Here is a 26,742-nt window from a genome sequence, read left to right as displayed (position 1 = left end):
TTCTTCAAAGTCAACTGATTCTCATGAAAAAGTTGATTCCCCAAAAAAATCAGCGACACCCCACCAAGAAGTGAGTAACACAACCCTTACAAACAAGCAACTCTGGGATACCTTTACTAATCAACACCCCTTTTTCGCTCAACCATTAGCAACATACCAGCGAATGACAAAAGTCGAGATGCCTAAATTTGATGGAAACGAAAAAAACAATGTTGCATGGATAAATAAAGCAGAAGAATACTTTGAGATATATGACATTAATGACGATGACGAAAAGCTCAGGCACGCATCCATGAAAATGGAAGGGGAAGCATATAATTGGTATATGTGGTGGAAAAAGACAACACATGTCATTAGCTGGAGAAAATTTAAGGATGGATTCTTTAAAAGATTCCAAGGTGTAAAGGAAGAAGAGTTCTTTTCAAAACTCATCAAATTACGACAAAAAGGAAGTGTGGACGAATACACTCAAGAATGGGAGACCTTAGTAACACGAGTACCTGGGTTATCAGAATCTCGTCTAATTCAGTCATACATCTCGGGACTCAAAACCTATTTACAAGCAGAACTTGAGATGCATGACATTACATCAATAAAAGTAGCAAGACGAAAAGCAAAAACAACCGAAAAGAAATCCGAACTAATATTTTGGTCAAAAGCGGAAAAAACATATTCAAGACGAAGGATACCCTAGTATGTGGACTCAAATAATAAAAGATATGTTCCACCACATTGTCGTGAAGATGAAAAATCTAATTTGGAAATGCAAAGGATAAAAGAGGGTAAATGTAAACGCTGTGGTGAGAAGTGGGACCCCAAACATAGATGTACTAAAGGAAAAGAACCAAAGAACCTATATAATTGTGAAGCAACCAATGATTCAAACAGTGAAGATTATGACATAGAAGAAACAGAAGATGCCCCAGAATTCTCACCAGAATTAGATGACGAAAGTATTCCGCAAGTGTCACTATCTGCTATGACAGGTATATCACATCCTCAGACCTTAAAGTTAAAAGGACACATAAAGAAGAACAACGTAGTGGTTTTCATCGACTTTGGTAGCACACACAATTTTGTAGATGCAACCGTGGCAAATAGACTCAATATTTTTTCATTTCCCTTACCAAACATGAAAGTGATGGTAGCTAACGGTAAGAAGATTGAAAAGGTGGGGAAATACCATAAGGTCATTTTGCAGATTCAAGACTTTAATTTAGAGTCTCCGTTCTTCACGGTACCGTTAGGAGGAGTAGATGTAGTCTTAGGTATTCAATGGCTACGAACTTTAGGTACTTATGCCGCCAACCATCAAGTACAATTTATAAAATTCAAATGGGGAGGTCAGAAGTACAAACTACACGGATTCCAAGCACCAGAAAATCAAGTTGTATCATCATCTCAGATGATGAAGCTGAGTCGAAAAGGAGCACCTGCTTATGCAGTACAATGTCACCAATTAGAAATGTTATTTGCAAATATGACCAAAGAAGGGTCATCAGAGATACAAGATCTGATTCAGAAGCATGAAAAAATATTTCAAGACCTACCTTTGAAGATGCTACCTAATAAGGAAATTGAGCATGCAATAGAAGTCAAGGCAGGGTCATACCTGTCCACATCAAAGCCATACTGATATCCACATCACCAAAAAATGGAAAGTGAGAGATTAATCCAAGACCTTTTAAAGTGTGGGACCTTGATCATCTTGGAATATTTGATCAAGTGGAAAAACTTACCTGAAGAAGACGCTTCTTGGGAGAATGAAGCATTTTGTCAACAACATCCATTGTCACATATGCTTTGAGGACAAAGCATTCTTTCGAGAGAAAGGCAATGTTATGTAAAAAATTAGTTAGTACTTAATTCTAGGTTTATTATTTAATTTTAGGTTAAATTAGACGAAAGAGCACGATCATAAGATCATGCCCTTTCCCCAAAGGGTGCCCATGGCGATATATAAGCGAGGAACCCCATTGTAAACATCATCATCTATCATCTTTCAATTCATTATTAATAAATATTTATATTTATATTTCTGTTTATCAAGAAGTTTACACGTCAACATGTCATTATGAAGACTAAACCCAGTTACACTTTTCAACATGAGGTGAGGTTGAATTGCCCTGTTCGAGGCCGACTTGATCTTCTTGATTTTGCTGGAGAAGCGAGGTTCTGAGCCGGGAGGGCTGAACAACGGTCTTGATCCAGCGAATCGATCCAACAGAAGAGGAGACACAGTTCTCTAGTGGCAAGACGCTGGCCCATGCAGTGATTGCATAGGGACTTAGCAGTGTTTGCCGGGAGGGTGTTGGATCACTCATTGGATCTGCTGTGACTTGGGGAGCAAGGGAAACCCTTGAATGTATTTCTTGTTGCCATGATTTCTCTGTAGGGTTAGCTGGTGTGAGAGGAACCCTGTTGTACTCAGATTCTGCTTGCTTAATAATACAAACCCTCTTATCTGTTGCACCTGTTTTCCCGCATTGGGGTTTTTTAGGGATGTGTTGTCAAAAAATAATGGTGTCCCTTGTGTGTTTGTCTCATTTATCATTTCAGTTTATGATCTCTATGTTAGTGTAGTCCACAGTAGTGTTTACATCATTGTTTATGTAATTAAATAAACTTGTTGAATGAAATAACAAGTAGGAGATGTTAAACCAGTCTGCAGCAGGATTTCTGCTTGTAAAGAATCATAAATTTTCACAGCAAATTCTTGTGTATTTAATTGGTTCACTGCTGCTACATTTCCGCTGTGCAAAGTGCTTGGAGTTGTGTGTATTTCAGTGTGTTTATGACCGTGATTAGACATAGACCTAATTCTGAAGTATTAGGAAAAATCAACACAGCTTTAGGTCAGAAACCCCAAACTTGGGTACTTTGCCCACAAACTCAATCTTTTGTGGGTTTTTTTCCTCACAAACCTAGCACCCAAGGCTTGTAAGAGTACCTCCCATGCTACCCTATTTTCAACACTTCATCATCCTTCCCAAAGAAAAAAATTGTAGACTTCCTATTTTTTCCTCATTTCTGTTTCTATACAGTAGAAGTCAAGGATTTCCTTCAATTTGGGATGACATTTTGTTGTTACACATGGAACAAGGAAAGATTTTATGCAATTGAAGGAAATCCTTTATTTGTACTGTATAGAAGCAACTTTACTCTGGGAGGGGTGACGTATCGTCATAATTGATGTGTATATGCTGTTATTTTCACGAAATGGTTGTTAATTTAGGGTTCTTGTACTTAATGAGATATTTGAAGTTAGAGGACCTTAGGATGTGCGAAGGTGATAACAATTATATAGTTCACAGAACTAAGCACTAGAATTATTACATCTGTTGGTTTTAGATTTTAGGTAAATAATATTTGAGGTTGTGTGATGTAAGAGGGTGCTCTTGAAGTCATTGCTGTTCTTCTTTCTTCGTTAATTTGAGATTTTATCAAGTTTTAAATCTAGGGATGACCACATCATGGGAACACTCTGATGGAAAGTAATCAAATCAGTGAAACATGCAAATAGTCATGGTGTTTAGAAACTGGATATGGCATCTACATTTTAAAATTGTAATATTTATTCTATGCTTTTTTGAACATTGACGCTGGTTTGACCTAACATTTCTGTAGGTTGAAGTTGACTTGGCACTTTCAGCCCATGCAAATGCACGTCGGTGGTTTGAAACAAAGAAAGAACAAGCAAGCAAACATGAAAAGATAATAGCGGCACATGCAAAGGCTTTTAAAGCTGCAGAGAAAAAGACGCAACAGCAGCTGTCACAGGTATGAATTAAAATTGTTTATACTACCAAAAATAATCTAGTTTTCTGTCTCATTCTTTACTCTGTTCTGCTTTTATTGAAAGAGCAAAAGTATCTTTGGAATAAGACTATTGAGATTTCAACATGGTGATGATGGTCCATTGCAAAAGCAATGCTTAGTTATTACTTATTTGCAGCAGTTCAATACAGTGATTAAGCACTGGAAAGGAAGCACAAACAAAGTGGCATATTTCTTATTGCAACCACCAACATTCGGATTGACAATATTTACGCAATGTCCAAACTTTGTGTGTGTTTATGTAGTCTTGCAGAACTCTGACAAACTGCTTGATGAAGAGTTCGTTGACTACCTACTAAAGGATGGATTTTGGTACAAGTTAACCTCTATTTGTGTTTCTTGGGAAGATCACTGATTTGCAGTTATTGCATCAGGCTCATAATTCCAAGATTTTAGGACACTTTGGAGTGGAGAAGATGACTATGAATTTGTAGATGTATTTCTATTGACTGATGTGGTGTAGATGGTAAAATTCATGAAAAGCTGAGCAAATATTTTCCACTTCCACTCCTGAGTAGACCATGTGAGTTAGTTTCAATATCATTATGTCCAGTTTGCTAAAGCGATCCACAACTACCATCAGATAGTCGTCACGTGGAAAAGTTTCAGCATGGTAAGCAACAACTATTCTCTGAGCAAGTTTGGGTGCATTTTGGCTCACTATCATCGATAATCTCTGTCCAGTGCCCACCATAGAGATTTCTTAGATACTTTTAGAAGGTAATGTGAGGATTTGTGGATGCTAACTGAAGGAGTATCGCCTTCCATTGCCAGACAAAGTAGTTAGAGAGACATAGTAAATCTCACCATTGTGTAGTGCCATTCATGTTTAAGTGTAAATATCCAAGGACATGGGATGCCAATATCCCATACTTGCAACAGAATTCCATTTGTGCACTATACAATGCAGTAGGTGTTAAATTTCTTTAATCCCCACAACTGGCAACTTATTTGCTAGTAAATACTCGCTGTAATTTAACTTTAATTCACTGAGTAAAATGCACTGCATGGAATTTAATTGGTAAATAAAATAAATTTCAGCAGAAGCAAATAGAGCACAATTTCACACATGAACACACAGTTGTTCTGCCCTTCAAAAATGTGCTGTTCAAAAATTAAATTCTCAGCAATGAAGGGCTTTCCAGTCTGGGAAATAAATTGTCCACTGAGGAAAAATACAAATACAGCAAAACCTGGAAATTTCCGGCTGATAAAAACCCCTTTTTTCCTGGGCTGTACGGCCTATGTGGCCTACCTGCAACCTGTCTGCATGCTGTACAGCTTACCCATGGCCTATACGGCCACAGCCCTTTCCGCACATTGTACGATCCTGCCCTTGGCATTTGTGAGCTTTCTCAAGAGGCAATGGAAGTAAAAGGTCCAGCATGACGAAGAGGAATTTGTTGCACTAATCCCAAAAGAGTTAGTTGCTAAAATTGGCATGAGTTGGATGTCAGTACAATTCTATAGAGTAAAGAGTGAGCTACCAAACAGGGAACCTTGAAACTTTATCATGTTGGGTTGAAATAATAGCTGCCTTAATATGACAAGTGGTGTTATTTTCTTAGTACCAACTTCAGATTTTTGTTTCTTTGCAGCTATTTTATCCCCAGAAAATATTTTACCCAGCAAATTAATTTTCTGCAGTAAATAAATTCTGAAAACTACAAAACAGAATACTCTGGTACTTTTAACTCAATAATTTTGCAGTGGAAATATTCAGAAAAAATCATACACAAACAACAAATATTTTGCCCTCGAAATTTCTCTTCATTAAATTCTTCTCAAAAAAATTAAGGGATCCCTTACCAGGGAAAATGATCTTCTGAAACACAAACATACAACTAATAGAATCTGGAAACATCGGCCCCCAGAAATTTGTTCTGCACTTTGTTGGCTGTCTCTCACAAGTTCGGCCCTCCTGAAGCAACTCAGCCCCTCCTTAGTGTGACCTCAACCTTCTTGGCCGCCTCAGATTCGCGACACCATTCCACAAACTTGGCCTCGACCCTCACGACCTCTCCAAGTTTGCAGAAAAAGTTAGCTTCAACCTCAAACAAATCTCGACCCTCTTCTTGTGCACTCCACTTGCAACATTTGTGCTCACTCGAACTCCCAGTTGCACACTTTTTTGATTTCTTTAGCCTCTTCACAAACCTGCATTTGGCTCATGCAAATTTGCTAGAATCTCTCCAAAACAATTGTATTTTCGTCCTCTCCCTTAGGTTCCTTTTATAATTTCAAATTGAGCAAAATCCCTAACCCACAATTTCTAAAGTGATAGATGGTTAGGATTAAAGCCTAACACACTTAGATCAATCGCTGAGATTAGATCCAAGTTACTTAAATTATTAAATATTTACCCTTAGAAATTTGCTCTATTAACTAACATTAATTAGTTAAATCAATTAATGTGATTTCCCTAAGTTATACTTAAGAAAGAAATCATATTAGTTGCTCCTCTTGAACAATCTGTGAAAAATCGATTACCCGATTCCCTACTGCAGCAACTGATTAGATTCTCCTACTTGTTAATTTCTGAATCAAGTTATTTACAGTGTTACACAGTAAACATTGAAATAAAATCTACTGCAGCCTTCACAACATAAAATACCGAGGAAACAAGCACTGAGAAAGAAGGTAATGGCACACACGCAATTGACACTGTTGTTTTTGGACAATGTCCTCGGAAAAACCCAATGTGGGAAAACCGGTGCAGCAGTGGAGGGTTTTAATTATTATGCAATAGTTTCTGAATACAATCTTTGGACACCTTATTGGCTATCCGAAACAGAGAATCTGATTGGCAGAGAATTAGTGAGAAATACCTCACACTATCACTAGAGATCCGACATTGATCCAACCACTGAATGGCTAGCCCCAAGTTGCCTCTGCGTAGCCTCTGCGCTGGTTTGCATCACTCCCTCTGGCTGATCGATTTGCTGTCTAGATGCTCTATCCTTTGGCCCTCCGGTCTCACACCCCGGTTCCTAGCATTGGATCTGATCTACTCCCCAACAAATTTGTGAATCTCCTCAAGGCCTCTGCACTGCCTCATCGTAGCTTTATGCTGCCTAGTGTGGCTCTACGCTGCCTCTTCTGGATCTCTCTTTGCCTCCTCTGAAATGTATCCTCGGATCAAGAAACTCTCCAGCCGGAAAACTATCCCTGCCCCTCACTGCAAGAAATATCCTTGATGACTTCTACTACAACTGTTGCACTGCTCTTTTGAGAAATCGATCTCTTGATCGCACTCGATTTGTCTTCCAAATGCCCATCAAGCCTCTTCTTATAATCTTCTCGTTGATCAATTAACGAACCAAATCAGATTCTAATCAATGGCTCAGATCATCTTGGCTTGATCCTCGTCTTCTTCTAGAAGATTCACACATAGTTTAATTAATACACTTATTTTAATTTCCTAAGTTAGACTTACGGATCCATTAAAAATAATTCATAATTTTAATTAAACCTCCTTTGGGTGGAATTTCCCAAAGCGATTTCTGGGTATTGTGGAATGCATGTGTCCTAGCCTCCTTGCAAAATCTTGAGGCTAGAGCAAATCTGATGCTACCAAAAATCAACACAAACCACCTAAGGAGGATTGCTTCTCCTGCATGCTAGACACAAGCCTATGCAAAAGGCCTTTCGAAGCTATAAAAACAAGTGGTACACCTTGGAGCATATACAAGGGAAGTTTCCCTAGTGAGCATGACAATTTTTGGGGACCAACAACTCGTAAGTAAGGAGGTTGTCGAGTTAGAGATTGAGTAAGTCCATGATTGGAGTAGTCGTGCTAATAAGAAGTTCACTTGGATTCACAATTGGGTGTTGGAATTACAATGGGGCTCTTTGATCTTCCCCTAGTGTAGTTTGTGATGCACTTAAGACATTTATATATTCTCATCTTGATTGAGATTCATGAGAGCCTTCTTAGGAGTCTAAGATTATCGTGGAATATTCGGGGTATCATTGCTTTTTTTTTCCTGTAGATAAGAGGATTGAAGCTTGAGGGGTGTGTTGCCACACAATCTAGTAGGGCCCTAGGAGGGAAACATATGGGACAACAACTAGACCAAATGACAACAATGGGACGAAGACCCACTGTCACCTCGGTCAATGTCCCCTGCTCTTTATAGACTTTCACCAATGGGAGCAGTCCCGGTATGAAGGAAATCACTTGTGATAATTGGATCAATGACAAGATATGAAGTGATTCCGAAGGCTTGAATCAAGGAGAGACTCAATTAAGGCTCACTGCTTCAAAGAAGCTAAAAGCTCTCCATGAAAAACCTAGGAGGAAAATCTAGACTTAGGATTTGTGATCTTCAATGATGATGAGAATACCTAAGGTAAAGACTTTCAAGATGATATAGGACCTCTCAAGAAGCTTTGTGAGATGATTAGACACCTTGAATAGGCTTCCACTATCCTTGAGAGACCTAATTAGGGCTTACGCTAGACCTAGGATTTTAAGTAAAAACGTTGGAATAAATTCCTACAAAGTGCTCTCGATGTCAAGGTAAGATAGAAGAAAGGGCCTAGTAAGATTTATTACTCCGAATACAATGTTCATAGGACCCTTAAGAATACCACCTTATCCAAGGAAGACCAACTAGGTTTCTTTCCAAGGACACTACTAGGGCACAAGGTTTATCGGAAAATTAGTTGTGAGAATTCCACCAAATTTTGAGATCCTCTCGAGGGGACACCAACACAAGTTTCTATCCAAGCGGATTTGAGAAATTCATCCCCTAAAGAATTTCACAGGGTGCCCTAGCTAGGCCGTCTAGGAAAAGGGGCTGAAATTTTTGAAGAAAAGAAAAGGGAAGGAAAATGATGGTGACCACCAAGTTTTATCGTACCAATGTCTAATTCTTGGGCTATGGAGTCTATGATGATTAATGATTTTCCAAACTCGTCTTCAAGGAAGTCAAAGAATGATGCCTTAGCAACCACTCTTTAACAATTACCTACTAAATATCTATGGCTTTTCATGGAAAAAGAACAAAATCCTATCCACTAGGAACCGTCATCTATTGCTATTTAATGAGTCACATGTGCGATTTACAGCGAAACAATATTTTACAATGATATTCAATAAATTAGGGCAGAAGAAATTTAGCTAGTTGCCATAATTCCACACATTAGACATTATTCCAAGAAAAATCTTCAACAAAATAGCACTTACAAGACAAGAGATATATCCAACCATAGAAGAACAAGTAGCTCCAAGAAAGATCGAAATTTCAGCCTCCAAAGATATCAAAATGCATCAATAAAAGTCTCCAATAACATCCAAGAAAAAGTGCAAAGTCTTTTTTACGAGATAGATCCAAGTGTGATGATGATCTCTCACCAATGTGAGTCATCTCTTTTTATATGATCCTCTACCAATTCGATTTAGCCTAATTAGCCCCTAACAATTATAATATAATGTGCAAAATAGAAATCTTGGTGACAAGCCCACCAAGTAGCTAGTAAAGTGATGAAGAAGCCATTGATAAGTGAGCCAAAATGATGAAATCGTGATGTAGAAGTGCTTCATTGAGTCCTCAAGGTGCCAACATGAGAGAGAGGGCTCCATGAATGACAGACAAGGGGGGTGGCCCTTTAAACTCTATGTAAATCATCATGTGGTGCTCCAAAGTGGCTTTGGGGCACAAGTGCTGGTCTCATGGGTCTCCTGATGAATGATAAGCCTGTAGGCTGCTCCAAATAAGGGATCTCAAGGGTGAGGCTAACCTCCTTTGGGCCTTGAATCAACTGCCAAACTTTGTAATCACTGCTAAGCTAGCTGGGGGCAACACTGGTCCAAGTGCATCATCTCGTGGATATTGTGGGGCAATGAACAAGCTACTAAAGGTGTTGGGGTTGCCCAGGGCATGAGATAATGCTCTGTCACAGGATGGAAACCCATGGCTCAAGTGTCAATATGTTCCTCTGGTGGGCTTGGGTCCCAGTGAAGTTGCCCAACCCATGATGAAAAACCTACCAATTACGAATAAGATCTAATGTGTCTCCTCACCATCAGGTACGATAATTCATTAGTGCATCTAAGTGAACCAAGTTTGTTAATCCAGGGCACAAATGAGACTTCATAATGGGTTTCCCTTCCAAATATGGGGCTTTGAGCATTTAATAGGGTTACCTCCTTAGGTAGCTGTGGCTAATACACAACGCAATTAGGTGTTCCTAGCCCCTAAAGGGAAATACATGTCCAAGGTACATCCTTCAAGTGATAGGAGTCATTTGAATAATGATGAGGTCGATAGGGACACAAGGGTCTCAAGGGAAAATGCCCTGGGATGAAGGGTGGTAATGATGAGGGATGTCCACATATTTGGGTGTAGGAGGTGTTGAATTTCCACAGCCTTGGGTCTAAGTTAGAGTCTTAAAATCACGGGCACTACCAAACCAGGAATCTCAACCGTAAGCTACTTTGCACAGCGGAATAAAATAACAGTAAATCACACATGCACATAATATAGACAACATTTTAATTTTTCAACCCAACTTCGTTATATTAATCCAACTGATATAATACAATAATATAGGGCTCCTATACCAGGGAGAATGGCCCTCATACATCCACTAGTACAAGATAGGGCTTGAGGACATTGGTAAGCTTCATTGGATACACGAGGTTGTGGAGAAGGCAAAATCCATAACCAAATACCTATACAACCACACTATTGTCCTAAACACGATGAGAAAATACTGTGAAGGTAAAGAAATTGTTCGACCTGCAGTGACTAGATTTGCAACAAATTTCATATCTTTGAAATCTGTGGTTGAACAAAAGATAAATCTGAAGAGGATGTTCTTGGGACCTGAGTGGATGGCATCTAAACATTCCAAGACCCTTGAAGGCATCGAAATTGTTGCACTTGTGTTTAACGATGGTTTCTAGAAAGATGCCGAAGAGATTATTGCTGTGACGGAGTCCCTTGTTAGAGTTCTTAGGTACTTCAAGTCTTTTAACTTTTTCATTTTTTAAATTTCATTTCAAGCTTCTTTGCATTTACAATGTTTCATATTTCTTTAAATTTGAATGCTTGAACTTTCAGGATGGTTGATGGTGACAAACCCGCTATGGGTTACATTTATGAGGCGATGGATCTCGCAAAGGAGGCCATCAAAAGAAGACTCGGAATCGACAATAAATCGGCGAGGCAAAAGAGCGAAGAGTTTTAATCGGATCGGGAAAAAATCGGCAAAGGAGGCCTTCAAAAGAAGATCAAAAGAGGAATCCAACGAAATAATCATCTCCATCATATGAGCTGTCCTAAGGTGGAAGTTGGCCCTAGTTGCCAATTTTAACAGTTAAGAAAATGAGTGGGGTAGATTTACCAAGTGATGAATCACCCAAAACAAGAATCAATATGATTCAATATAGCTAGACACAACAATGTTAGTAATAGATTGTCAAATGAATAAGCATTTACTATAAAGAAATCAATGTTCTGTAGTTTAAGGCATACCTTTGTTTCTTAACAAACCTTATCTTGGGTGGCTCACTTCCATACTCCTTGAGGATATAACAGATGTTTTCCTAATCATGACAATATAGGGAGAATGGTGATTAGTATTTGATATAATGACAACTTAACTTAAGTATATGAAACCAAAAACTAGAAGGAAATGGGATACTTATCTTTGGGAGATTTTGGGGGCTCCCTCCAAAGCTTGAGGGATACCTATAAACTTATAAAAACAAAAATAATGTCTTTTCCAAAAACATGTGAAAAACCTATAAATTCTAAAACATCAAAAATACGAAATATGATATCTAAGACTATAAGCAAAGGACTTAGTAGTATAAGTCCCTTATGTCAGATACTTTGGGTTTGGATTTCATTGGAACTTCCTCTTCAACAATGTTAGCATGATCTCTATCTCTCTTCTTATTCTTTGGATTGTCGGGACAGTCACTCTTGTAGTGACCCTTCTTATGACATTGATAGCATTCTACTTTGGACATATCTACTTTCTTCCTTGGCCCTTTCGATTTCTTTCCTTTGTGTCGAGCAGTGTAGGCATTTGAAACTCCTTTAGGATTGGCAACTAATGAGATCCTTAATTCTTCTTGATTGCAGGTTGTGCATAGTTCTTCAAAAATGGGAGCTTCCTTCCAATTGTTAAGACCTGCAGCAAATGCACCCCAAGTAGGTGGCAATCCTAATAGAGTAGTGATCACGAGTTATTTGTTTGGAACAATTTCATCAATGGCCAAAAGATCATCTGTGATTATTTCTATCTTCACAAAGAAGGAGGCCACTTATTTAGTCATCCTTGTGGTCCTTAGTTCATTCTTCAAGCTTGCTACTTGACCAATGTTCTTAATAGTGAATAACCTTGACAGGGCCTCATACATTTCTTGAGCATGATTAATGTTGGCTATAAATGGGACAAGGTTGTCCTTTATTCCTTATACCATTAGAATCATGGCCACCAATTCTAATTCTCTGAACTTAACTTTGTCAGCATTACTGGAATCATCTGTAGGCTTCTTTACTTTTCCTTTGACTAAGTCTAGAACCTTGTTCTTTTCAAGGATGAGGTCAATCCTCTTCTTCCAAGATCTGTAGTTAGAGGCTCCTTCAAGTTTGTTCTCTCCCTTGATTGTGTTAGACATTGTCCTTGAAGATAGTAGACTTCTTCCCTTGGAATGATTCCTTGATCAAGTGCTTGAGACTGCCTATCCCTTCTTTCTTCACCAAAGCTCAGAAACCATGTTATAAAATCAGAAAGACAAAAAGATTTTCTTATACTTGATAATTACTTGTGATGTTCTTGACTTCTTATTAGGATTCTTTATATCTTCTTTCTTTTAGTTCATCAAGCAATTACCAAAGCAATAGCACATAAAACAATAGACACCAAATGTAGGCTCACAGCCATGGCAAAACCCCTCTCTAGGGGAAAACCCAGTCAGTAATTCTTCCTTCAATATTTTTCTGGAGATATTCCAAGACTCTTGACCTTGACACAAGATTTCCTCCACACCAAGTCACCCTTCCTATTTTCTTACAGATGATCCTACTTGACCTGGAAACAACATCAACAGTGGCAGCACTTTCTTTGACCCAACAACTTCTATCTTGCCTTGGAGACTTCGATCTTCACTGGAATACTTCGATCTTCTCTTAGAAACTTCGATCTAGGCCCAATACAATTTCCAGAGGCAGCAGCAATTTTGACCTATACTTTGATCAGGGAGCAACAACATAAGGCAACTGGCTACAACATCAGCAAGAGAACTTCGATCTTCCAAACCAGGGCACGGGAGAGAGAGATAGAAGCACCAAAATTTTGATTTTCCCTTTCTCCTTCTCCTAGACCAAATCACACTTCCTCCTCCTCCTAGTTCGCACTTTTTCCAGCTTCAAGAGATATCAAACTTGCTTGTGAGAGAGTGCTTCAAATGGAATTCAAACTGCGCCATTTATAGTCCTTTGGTGAGGTCGAATAGCCCTCTTTGAGGCCAACTTGATCATCTTAAGGTCGACTTGGTGTGGAGACAACATAATTCATATTTGACTGAATACTTAACCATTTTATATGATTCAAAAGCCCAAGAAGGGTCTCTTTAAAAGTACAATGACTCTATTGATTCAGAATAAATCCTAGAAGTCCTCAATGGGGACTTTGACCTAAAACATGATGACCCAAGCATGAAACCCATGCTTTAATAAGTCATAATAATAATAATAAAAATGTATTTCTTTATTCTTTTGACAAGTACATTACAAGATGACTCAAATACATTAAATGAAGACCAAACCTAGCTACATTTCCAACATTTGGCACAGTTCTGAAATATACTAGTTATATACAAATGATTAAAATTCTAAAAGAATATTTAAGACCTGTAATGTATGCTACTATGGCTGCAATTTGAAGAAATCTACTTTTTGTTTTTGTTTTCTCCTTTGTTATGACTAGCAAGTTTTGATCTCATCTCTTTATTTATATGTTTTATTTATTGCTAATAAAATTTATTCTTAGGTTTGTATCTATAGTTTATTTTGATCTTTGAAATGCTTTTCTTCTGTAAATGCAACACTTTGGTTATTAATTCATCCTTTATTGTTACTATCTTCATTAAATTTCAGGCTAAAACAGTTGCAGCAATCTCACATATTCGAAAGGTCCATTGGTTTGAGAAATTTAATTGGTTTATCAGCAGTGAAAATTATTTGGTCATTAGTGGCCGTGATGCTCAGCAGAATGAGTTGATAGTCAAGCGATACATGAAGAAAGGAGACTTGTAAGCATATCTGCCATTGTCCTACATTCTGGGTTCTTACTCTTCATTTTCCTATCTATAACAAGTTACTTCAAAGAGCACAGAGGGAATTTTAGATTTTCCAGTGTCTACCTTAGATCATTGTTCTTCTTTTATGCAGGTTTTTGCCATTGTTGAACATGTTTCAATATTTCAAAGTTTCACCCCTAAGCATTTAAGGAACTAACATGATATGTGCATTATGTATATTGGTTAATTTCATAAATTTCAAATTATATCAAGTAATTTAAATAGCAGTAATTTAACATTTAAAATGTAAAGGTTTGTAAACAGATCTTCCAACTCAATGATTCATCGATAGATTTTCTACATAGAGCATTTGTAAGTTTTCTATGGTGCTTTTCAATTTCAGGCTTTTAAAATTTAGTGCTTTTGTTACAAGTAATCCAAGGGAGGGTGAATCCTTCTCAGTTTTCTGAGGAATTGCTAATAGTTATACATTTTCTACGGTATAGCTTTCTACTGTAAGAGAAAAAGATCGACAGTGCTTAGCAGCAGTGCAACACTCCTAATGCTATTTCATCTGACATTGATGTGAAACCCTTTGTGGCTTTGTTTTTAAAAGCTTTCTTGGAATAGCAAGATTTTATGCGTTCCTTTCTTCTGGAATGTTGAGGAACTCTTTAGGAACCATTGGTTTCTGACACTTTGCACTCATTAAGAATCTGAGATTCCTGGCAACAGAGGCTCAATGATGACCTTTCTATATTGAAGCCTTCTGAACCTCGCAATTTTCTCATAATGTCTTAATGTTGTTACTTGTTAGAAAGATTTATCACAAGCTTTCAACATGGTTACATTCACGTGAATGTTTTAGGGTTTGGAGCTTTCTTTGTCTACAATACATTTACCAGCTTTGACATGACAGAACTTCAATCTGACATAGTCATTTGTTGAGAACATCGGCTAACAAGATGTGCTTCTTAGTAATGTTAATTTCATATCTTCTTATTAAATACAATGAAGGAACTTTATTGAAGACTAGAATTTTTTATTGGATCACCCATTCTTAGCCTGGTAATTATGATGAATATAAAAAAGATGTGTCTGCTCCGTGGATAGAAATTTGTGCCAATGCTCCACATTTTAAACTGGTATTTATTTCGCTTTAATATCTATAAAATTCCACAGTTTTCTGGAAATTATGCTTTCCACGAGGCTAAAGTTATGCTCATTTACTCTGTGAAGCTCTTTGATCTTTTAATGGTGGAAATTTGGGTGTTTCTTAAAATGTTTTCCACTCTCAGAGATTTTTCTTTTGGTAAAAACTGTTGAACTTGTATTCACCTGAAATGAGTTTAAACTTTAGAGTAATAAAAATGACAGTAAATAGGAAATGTATGTGTATTAGTGAATATGAGAACATGAACAGATTTATTCATGAAGCACAGAGAATAACAGTATGCTTTATTTAACGCAACAATATGTTTACACATATACCTGTGATCAATAGAGAAGTATGAAACACGACCACAATGATTTCTTCTTTTGTGATGAATCATGATAAGATATGATAAGTTTGCTAATGTCTGACAAATGACTGAAAGTAGATAATTGGAACTGCTTAGTACATAAGTAGCAATACAAAGTGGGAGTGCGAAGGTCACTCCTGCAAAAGTAATAGATAAGAAAATTTCTATGGTCTAGTTACAAATATCATATTCCCAAATGAAATACAATGATCTGGAGCCAAATACAGGGGAAAGAGCCTCAGTGCTCTAAGTGCCTCCTGTCGGACCAGGGGCAGAGGGGATACTCCTCTAAAATGTTGATTTGGGGTAGCATCGGATGTGCTCTAGCCACAATATTTGGTGGAGAGGTTGGGGCACATGAGGTCTCCAATACCCAGAAAGGGTTTGGGTAGATTCTAAACAGATAAGGAGATATTAAAATAATTAATATTTTTAATGGAGTCCCTAAGTCTAAACTGAGGGAAAATAAATTATTAATGTGTATTGATACGAATCTGTGTTAGAATGGTCCAAAAGATATGGATCAAGGCAGATCTAATCTTAGCCGTTGATTAGGGACTTAATCTCGGCGGTTGATATGTCAACAGGAAAAGTATAAGAGGAGGCTTGAGGGTCACTTGGAGAACACAACAGAGTGATCAGTCATTCTATTCTCTAGAGCGGGGTTTGCTAAGAGAGATAGAATTAGTGATCGGGAGATGCAGTTGAGGGGCAATTCAGTACAGAGAGACAGAGAGGCAGAGATAGTTCTGGGAGAGCAGCCAGAGAGAGAGACATAGGAGCATCCAATGCTCACACAGGGCCATGCAGAGGTAGTTAAGTGCTGTGCAGAGCACCAGAGAGGCCAACGTAATTGACGCAGAGGTTCAGAGAGTTGACGCAAGGCCCCTTGGGGTTGACGCAGGCCAAGATAGGCTGACACAGGGCCAGCGCTGGGCTAGGAGAGGCTAATGCAGTCCAGATTGGGCAAATGCTGGGGTTTCTGGGGTAGATTGGTGCTGAGCAGCTGCCGAAAGGAGTATCCATGGTTTCAGCCAGGAGATTTGTCAGAAACTGAGAGGTATTACTGCCAAGGAAATTCTCTGTTGGGTAGGCCAGTTTCGGCATCCAGATTGTTCTCTGATATTGCTTAATAAGAAAACCCTCAGATAGCTGCACTAGTTTTCCCACATTGGGTTTTTTCGGGGACATTAGTCCAAAAATAATGGTGTCATATGGTGTGTTTGTTCTTGTTTCTTTAAGTTGTTGATCTGTAATATGTTGAGCATGCACTAGTGTTTATTTTCAGTATTTACATTGTAAATAACTTGTTAAGGAAAATAACAAGTAGGTAGGAATAAAGTAGATAAAGTGCATGGAGAGTTCCTGACTAAGTAAACTTAGAAACTTCAACATAAAGTTCATTGTGAAGCTTTCCTACTATCCAAGGTCGAAGGAAATAATTTCTGTAAAGAAATTTGGTTGGAGGAGTTGCGATCTAGCTTGAGGGGCTCCGCTTGTTGGTTAGGTGTAAATTGTCTCGAGGCCTCATATGACAACCCCACACGGGTCTCATTATTAGGGGTTGCATTGCCCCTCAGGGTCTCACAAATCTAGGGGATGGAATGGTTCTGAACTCTACCACTCTACTTGACTCTTGGTGCCCCATTCTCCTAGTAGCATTGGAAAGAAATATGTGATCCATTGAGTAGTGATTGGTCAAGTGGAGGGTTAGAGAATGTGATCTCTGAGCCTGAAGGCCTTTCATAGTAAGAAGGGAACTTGAATATAAAGTGCTCATCTTTCTCTGTCTTCCGTCTATGGCAGATATGGCATAATTTGTTCTCGTGGCATCTTGTGCTCAGTTTCCACCCAACATTGATGCAAGCTGACCCTGAACTGGCCTAGGGAGATCTTGAGCCTGGGAATTTGATTAAAGATGACAATTCAGTTTAAAAATGAGGTTACCCTTATACACACTGAGGTTCTTTATACACAACCATTAGATGCAAGCCATTTTTACTCACTTAGTTAGTAACTGTAGTGTACAACTTTGTAAAGAAGACTTCATAATAGAACATTGTAGTGAAGACCTAATGACTTAACTCTTCATCTAGAGTAAGTATATCTTCCTTTCATAATTATTTTGTTATTGCCCAAGAATTCCCACTTTGTACAATGTACACGAATCCAAATAAATTTGGGATATAAGTTATTGTCATCCCATTTAGCTCCTCCCACTTCAATAAGGCTGGAAACCTCCGTTGAAATGTAACTAGTGTCGGTCTTCATAATTCTGATGTCACAACTTGATGTAATCATTGTACTTGTCAAAAGAAAGAAAAGAAAAGATTTATTTTTGTAAACGAAAAATTATTTATACATGGGTTTCTTGCCCATGGTTTTGGTCCTAGGTTGTGCACCCATTGAGTGCTCTTGGGAGCCAAAGTCATAATGTAAAACCCCTAGAAGGGCTCTTGTATTGATGTAAAGAAAAATATTTTATGTCATGGAAATGTCTAGAGACTGTCCAAGAGATCAGGTCGGCTAGCCCTAAGTGTCGACCTAGAAGAGGCTTGAGGACCCACTCAAATGGCTATATATTGCAGAGGAATTTGTCCTCCAAAGACATACTTGTGCATTCAACTTTCTCAGGGAAATCTGAGGCAAAACTTAAGTGTGAAAAGAAGGAAGGACAAAAATTAAGGGAGTTTGTTTTGGTCTTGGATTTTGGTTTATCTCTCTCTTTGGCAGTCAAATTCCCTGTGGAAGGACAGATTGCTTCAGATCCGAAATTGTTAAGTAAGGAACATATTTTGGTTTGGTTGGCTAGCCTGGTCTCTTGGTGGATGGTATAGTGTCTTGGTCTTGGAAGTCTTCATTGAAAATTCTATAAGGACTTCTTTGGGTTTTCCCCTTTGGAGGGGTTTTGCCTTGGGTTGGAGCCTATTTCTTGTGTCTCTCTTTGTTTGCATTGTGATCTTCTTGTTGGCATTTATTTTGATGATGAAAAGAAATAATAATGATGATGAAGTAATAATATATCTCAGTTAAATGTTAATGTTAATGAGAAATCATGTGATATATCAGATAAACTAACCCTTATGGATGCCCTAGAATTTTCAACATGGAATCAGAGTAAGGTCGCTTGTATAAGGTCATATTAGAAGGTCACAAAAGGCTTCCAAGTTAGCATAGAAGACACATCTCCTAGGCTGAGCTCCTAGAGAAAAGTAAAATCAAAATATGGGCATGATTTCTAGCTCTTGTTGTTGGAAAATCAAAAAGGCAGTAAAGATTTTCTTGATCTTGATAATTACTTGTGATGTTTTTATTATTATGATTCTTTATATTTTCTTTCTTTAATTCATCAAGCAATTACCAAAAGTAGCAGCACATAAAACAATAGACACAAGATGTAGGCACATCCCAGGGCAAAACCCCCCTCGAGGGGAAAACTTAGTCAAGATAATTCTTCCTTTGAATAGTATGTTTTGAGACTCTTCACCCTAGACCAAGACCAGACCTTCCCTCCACACCAAGTCAGCCTCCTAGAATTTTGACCTCTTCCCAGCAACTTCGACCATATAGCAACTTACGGCAACATCAAAACTTAGGAGACTTCGTTCTCCCAATCCAAAACACGAAACACAGAGAGGCACCAAAATTTTGATTTTTCCTTTCTCCTTGGACTTCCCCAAACTTGCACTCACTTCGGCTTCCCGACAACGTATGAAACTGGATTCGTCCCCCAGGTCCTATGTGCCCCGAATTAGGCGAATTAGACACGATTCGGACGAATTCGTGTTCGAAAATTAGGACACTTCGAATCCGAAACATGTCTTGATTAGGACACTTCGAATCTGGGACATGTCCAGATTTTTGGACATGAATTCGGAAATCAAGAACCCACGTGACATTATAAAGGCGTATATCCCCATTCTATTTGCACATTCACTTGTATAGTTTGCTGTGGGTGTTTGGGAGTAAGGAGCAAAGGGTGTACCGTGTGGGAGCATTTTCAAGGAGATTCAAGCACAGGTAAGTGCTAGAGCTTGTCTCATTTGATGATGGTGATACTATAGAGGGGTCATCCTCCACACCAGCAGATGAAGAGATGACTTTGGATATAGAGGAGGAGGATGTAGCAGAGGAGAGCAGTGGTGACCATGATGATGAGGACAATGATGCTGATTTTGATGATGACTATGAGGATTGGTGACTCATGAGTCATGAGCTACCTACTGCCTTGAGGCTTGTATACTTGTAGAGTTGTAGTTGTAGTTGTTTTGTATTTGCTATTTCTATTTGCCATTGGCATTGCGCTACCTATTAAACATGACAATGGCAAAGACAAAATATGAATGATAAACATTGAGTTACATCTATTATTCACAATGATACATATATATAGTACATTGGTGTGACCCTTGGACTCATATTCCTAGTGGTCTCTTGGATTCTGATGGTTGTTCATATTCCACACCAACCCATAGAGGATTAGGTGTCCAACATTCCCCCCCTTAATCCGAAGGGTTACGTATGAGTCCAAGAAGAGAGCTGTAATACAAAATGTACAAAAATATGCATGGAAGCACTAGGTTGAATGTGCTCTCTGAAATGTTGGTATAAAGGGGTGGTTTAAGGATGACCACCAACACTAGAACACTTAGTGCAGTTCTTGGAACTCTTTCAAAGTTGGCAAGAAGATGAAGTCTTCTGCTAGAGGAAGTGTCCCTAATAATTTGGAGAGGGAGACCTTCAACCTGAAACAGGGAGGTCTACAACCTGCGGTGGTTTAAGGATGACCACCAACTCTAGAATGCTCAATGCAATTCTTGGAACTCTTCCAAAACTGGCAATAAGCTGAAGTCTTTTGCTAGAGGAAGTGTCCCCAATTCTTTGAAGAGATGTCTCAACCCCGCATAGATGGTTTAAGGTTGATCATCAAGCGAAGGCATGCTCAGGGGCATCTTTGTCTTTGGCTACAACTTTGAATTTGGTATGGCAGGTTGTGGCTCAGGCTCGCTTGATGTGGCTTTGAAACTTGTACATGACCATCAGCCCCCCCCCATCAGATACAAGGTGAGAAGCTGGTGAAAACTCAACTGCAAGACCTTTTAATATTTTAGAAGAAATCCTGACATATGACTGAAATATATTCTTGGCTGTTGATGCCCATTGCCAAGAAGCGATCCATCCAAGATGAATCTTTGTTCTTGCAGGAGGCTTGTTTTTGAAGCATCTGTGTGAAGAATGAGTATGTTGACCACAATGCTTGCACGGATGAAGATCAAAACAATGATCTTTCATATGGCCAACTTGGTCACAATGTTAGCATATAACATTCTGTTGTCGTTGTTGTGGAAGAGGAGCGGAATTTGGAACAACTGAAGGTGAACTGCCATGAAGAAACCCAACACTCTGAAATTTGATGGGCTTTGAGTAATCTGGAATATGAAAGGAAACCTCCTTATCATATCCAAGACCTGTTCTGTGCTTATTGCTGATGAGTTCTTCCCAAGGTCTAATGATGGGCTTGGGAAGTGCAGACTGAACTTCTACATCTGCATGCAAATATGCTCTGGAACTGGGCACTAAATCAACCTCAACTTCATATTCTTGTTGCTGATGGGAGTTTGTCTCAATCTTGAACAAAGGATTGTTTTGAACAAAAAACAGTTTAGAATGACAACTCTTTTGTTGAAGCTCATCTTGTTGGAACTATGATTCAAGTTGCAGAAACTCTATATTTTCATGTGCATTCTGTAGACATGTTTGAATGTCTGAAAGAGAGGCTTTGCTGATTTGGATTGTGTCATCAATAGTGGATTGTATCAGAGTTTTCAAGAACTCTAATACTTCACCAATTAGAGCCATTTTCACTTACAACAAAAGAGTACTGAAGCAACTCTGCTTTTTTTGTAAGCTAGAGAAAAAAATGGAAATTAATAGAGTGGCTTGGATAAAAGTCTCTAAACTGTCAAAATCTGCAGCGATGAGGTGATGTCTCTAGCCCCAACTTCACACGTTCAAGCATTCACACTAACACTGCTATGTCAATGAATACTATAAGCAACAATACTTAACCATCAAATCACTGTATTTCTTATGCCACCTTATGCCACATTTTCCAAGCATAAAAAAGGATTACATAAGGAGTAACGCTTTGAAAGCTTAGAATCACAGAGGCATTTTTTTTTTTGAGCCAGACTTGCTCTGCTATCAATCACTTAGCCAGGAAATTTTAGTAATCTTTTTGTGCATCCACCAATACTCTTTGAGATAACTTAAATTTTAGTATGTTGTAGTTGAGTGAGGTATTCAATCCAACGTACATACCCATAAGAATTAACTAGGATATAGGCCAAATATACTACGCAATTATAAAAATGTTTGATGTAAAAATAGTCCAACAACGCACATTGCTTACCGAAACAAACCACTAGAGCCAACCACCCCGCTCCAAAGCTCACACATGGTTGTTGTACATCGAGATTATGGGTGTTCATATCAGCGTGGCCGCAACATTCACAAACTCAAACTTGACCTTAAAACCATTCTCCCAATTGTATTTCTTCAATAACTCTTACTTGAAATCTCCGTCCTTTTAACCAGTGTGTACAAAAAAGTGCAATGATTTTGAAGTTTGAACACACCAGATGGTGAAACAAGAGAATCTACTAGAACATCATGTGGAGAAACAGGGACGGCATGAAGACTGTCTCAGAGAATAATAATATCAAGAAGAAGGCGAGGTGCTTGTTTGAATGAATCTTGCAGCACAAGTGCGAGCTCGATTACATGCTTGCAATATGCGTGGGCGTGGGAATGAGCGGCGCGAGCTCGAAGGAGAACAAGGATGTTGTTTCAGATGGCTTCTTTGATGATAAATATCATAAATTCATGGAGCCTGTGAGTTATTCGATGGTGCTGGAAGATGCACAACCATTTAATCATATGAATAGCAATAGTCCCCAGGCTGTGACGAGAGTGTGCACTGATTGCAAGACTATCAAGACTCCGCTTTGGCAAAACGGGCTATAGGGACCCAAGTCTCTGTGTAATGCTTGCGGAATACAGTACAAGAAGTTGGGGAAGCGCCCGATAGGCAACTTAGAATGCCCATCCTCACCACCAATGCCGCCAATTTCTCCCACGGCCTTGAAGATCATCAAACTCACCAAGCGCAAGAGAACGAATAATGCAGAGAACAAATAACACTTTGTCTATATATAGCGAGCAAATAACTCAAAGATTTCGAAGATGGTGTTGCATTGACAAACTTGTAAGGCAGGTGCAAACTGAACGTTGGCGTATCAATAGAACCTCTGCATTTCAATAGAGCATAGGACAAACCCAGGTAATGCAGGCTGACAGAAAACGTTTGGATTTGCAGGCTGATTGTTTTTTGTTGTTGTTGTTGCTATTTTCAGAATGTAGATAGCGACAGACAAAGGGACAATTCTACACAAAGTAGATAAATGCCCATAATTCACTGCATCTCAAAACTAGTGATTTGAATTTCAGCAGGGCAGGAAGGAACCCGCTCTGATACCATCTTAAACATGACAATGGCAAAGACATAATATGAATGATAAACATTGAGTTGCATGTATTATTCACAAAGATATATATATATATATATATATATATATATATATATTTGGTGTGACCCTTGGATTCATATTCCAAGTGGTCCCTTGGACTTCAATGGTTGTTCACATTCCACACCAATCCATAGAGGATTAGGTGCCCAACACTGCCTATGTAATAACACATTTTGATTTTGATGACTTAATGAGAAAACTAAAATATCTTTATCTTACTATCTTGTCTTTCTCCTATTGGATCATTGATGAGTTGAATACGTATTATAAATTTATAATTTATCATTTATCATTTATGTCATAATTGTATTTGTAATTTTGTATGCATAATGTTACTTTGTAAAAATTACATCTAGATGAAGATCTATGTTTGAATCAATGAATTTGTATCATGAATGAGAATTTGTTTAAGAAATAAATAAATAAATAAATAAATATATATATATATATATATATATATATATATATATATATATATATATATATATATATATATATATAGTATCCGAACATGTCCTGTGCTGGGGGGTCAACGTGTTCGTATCCGACACTCAAATCCCCGTGTCAGGTGACTTAGTTGGCAATAGACTTTCCGAGCTACAAGAGAATTTCGCACTTCAGCCCAACAACAAGAGAATTCGAACTTGAAGAGAGAGTGATGCTTCAAATGAATTTGATGGCCTTCCTTTATAGGCTTCTTGTGGGGTCGAATAGGGTGCTTAGGTCGACTTGATATTCTCGTAGGCCGACATGGTGTGGAGGTTACATAATTCATATTTGACTCAATATGTAACCCTTTTACATGATTCAAAAGCCCAAGAAGGGTCTCCTTAAATGTACAATAACTCTACAGACTCAGAATAAATCCTAGAAGTCCTCAATGACTTTGACCTAAAACATGGTGACCTAAGCATGAAACCCATGCTTTAATAAGTCACAAAAATAATAAGAATAATTCTTTTAACAAGTACATTACATGATGACTCAAGTACATTATTGAAGACCAAACATAGTTACATTTTCCAACAATCCCTCTTAACTAGGGAGGTATTCATAATGTACATATACAGTGGAAGATGTCAAACTATATGAACCATGAAGAACTTTAGGCGCCGTAATGCCATGGATTAGATTCCTGACCAGGGCAATCTATCCAAACAGTCAATCAACAGTTTTGGCATTGCAATGCCATGGACTAGATTCTTGACTAGGGCAATCTGTCCAAGTGAGACTAGGATGGACTCCAGCTTTCAGCTCCTTTAGGTACCCTCAAGCTTACTTGCTAACCATCAACCCAAAAATCCAGGTGTGTATCCAAAATAGAGCTCTTTGATTAACACCACCTTTCCAACTTCTAGACATCAACACAATGTGCCGGCCAGATGTCCTCTGAGGCAATGCTTCACTCACAAAGCCTCAACACCCCTTGATCTAGCAGATCAAGAATGACTAATCTCTCCCAATAAAACTGATTGGTAACCAACATGCTATCAAAATCCTTCGAGAGATTCACCTGTACAAACACAACCCCAATCAATAATATACTTTCACATGTACATAATCAAATACAAACCTCTGGGGTCTTACAGACAACTTCTTGTTGCTTCTCAACTTTCCATAGTAGGACTATCAACCGAATCTTTGACAGAAGATTCCTCAAACAAGTATGTTTTTTCTTCCTACTTTCCATGCAGCAACAAATCCTCCAAAATTCATTCTTCAATTAATACCAAGCTATGCCCTCCCTCTCAACCAGGAAGCATTTCTTCATCTAGACTCCCTCTTAATCTTAGGGAGATCTCTTTTATTCATTCTTCCTTCGGGAGATCAACTTCTTCTTTTCGATATTGGAGAATCTTTCGTGGCTTCTAACCATTTCATCAGGGTTATTATCAACCTCATCATGCTTATCACGTCAACGAGCATCTTAACCAAGTTGAAGATTGTGTACCTGCACAACTTCAATAACAAGTACAACCAAAACTATAAAAGCATGATGTTAGCTATATCAAAATCATGGAAGCATTTCATCTTTATACATATCAGATACCCAAAGTCAATTACAAACAAGAGACATATACTCTTCAAAATTTTGCTAGGGACTTTATACACCCTAGACTACTTCATAACAACATTCATTCCATCTAAGATTTCAATGTGACTTCCAAAGGTATGACATACCTTACTACAACATATAGCAAACCCTAGAAACAAATCACACAAATATCGATCTACAAAGTATCTAACAACCTTTCAAAATACATATGTTAGACTTCTCACTAGGGATTCATACAAATCCTAGATTTCATACAAAATCAATCAAAGTTGATCACAACTTAGTCATTAACCTGACCAACATCCAGTAGGGTTAGTTCCAAACCCCTAGATTTTAAATCAACCATCAATCAGTCACTAACATGACCAATGATCACTAGGGTTAGTTGCAAACCCTAGATTTCCAAGCAATCATCAATCTCAATCCAAAAATTCAAACAAGCAATCTTTTCACAAATCTCAAGTTATCATATAGTCAATACTCATCAGAGATTTCTACTGCGATTAAGGTTCATCTCCAAAACCCTAGAATTCCATTTTCACAAATTCAACAATCTTACACAGATCTCAAATCATGATATTTCAAAGATTTTACTTTGACTAAGGTTTAACTCCAAAACCCTAGAATTCCATTTCCACAATCTCAACAATCATTACATGCATAGATCTCAAATTGTTACATTTCACCCTAGACAATGTCACTACTAGGATTTAATTGCAAAACCTAGTTTTTCATTTCCAATAATCACTTGATAGATTTCAGATTGTTATAGCACACATACTAGACAATTTAACTTCATTAGGGTTTAGCTACAACACCCTAAATTTTCAGATATCATCATCCTAGAATCTCAAATAGGACTTCCATTAAATCCTAAAACAAGGACTTCCATTCAATCTTAAGACTTATGACTATCAATAACTAGGTCAACATATATCTAGGAAATTCATAACCATAGATAAGTATATCATATGTCCAACAACATTAATATATCTGACCTAGACTAAACTAGGGTTTCAACCAAAAGGACATATCTATATATGCTTAGATTTCATCATCATGCAAAGACATTTCTTTTCATGTGTCAGACAAACCCAACTTCATAAAATAACAATAAGGTTTAAACTCACAATTATCTAGGGTTTGATCAGACAACACATACATACCAAGTAAATCAATTCTAAGACAATATAAGGGTCTTTCTCACACATTCCACCAAACCCTAATGAGCTAGGGTTCCAATGTAGAACACACATTCCACCAAACCCTAATGTGCTAGGGTTCCAATGTAGAAACATAGCAAACCCTATATTACCAAAACTTCAAAGGTTTCGGGATTTTAGACCTTATCACTCAACCCTAACAAGCTAGGGTTTCCTAATCATACCAAAATCCCAAACATGACATCATCAATAAGACTTTCAACTAGCATTTCACAATATCCCTAAGAGGCTTAGGTTTTGAAACATGCACATT

General features: G+C 38.1%; 1 protein-coding gene across 1 annotated transcript in view; it reads left to right on the top strand.

The window, feature by feature from the left end:
- Positions 1-26,742, top strand: part of EMB1441 (zinc knuckle (CCHC-type) family protein) — a 365,319-nt gene that overhangs the window by 222,102 nt on the left and 116,475 nt on the right. The window contains exons 8-9 of the mRNA XM_089457990.1: positions 3,628-3,780; positions 13,956-14,110. Coding sequence (XP_089314116.1) covers positions 3,628-3,780; positions 13,956-14,110 — 308 coding nt within the window. The remainder of the gene's footprint in view (positions 1-3,627; positions 3,781-13,955; positions 14,111-26,742) is intronic.

The sequence above is a fragment of the Pinus tabuliformis genome, chromosome 7, assembly GCF_031772625.1.
Source record: "Pinus tabuliformis cultivar Carrire ecotype Pingquan chromosome 7, CPIR1, whole genome shotgun sequence".
In the NCBI taxonomy this organism is placed as follows: Eukaryota; Viridiplantae; Streptophyta; class Pinopsida; order Pinales; family Pinaceae; genus Pinus; species Pinus tabuliformis.
Note: the sequence above shows the minus strand (reverse complement) of the source record. Positions and strands in the feature narration are given on the sequence as shown.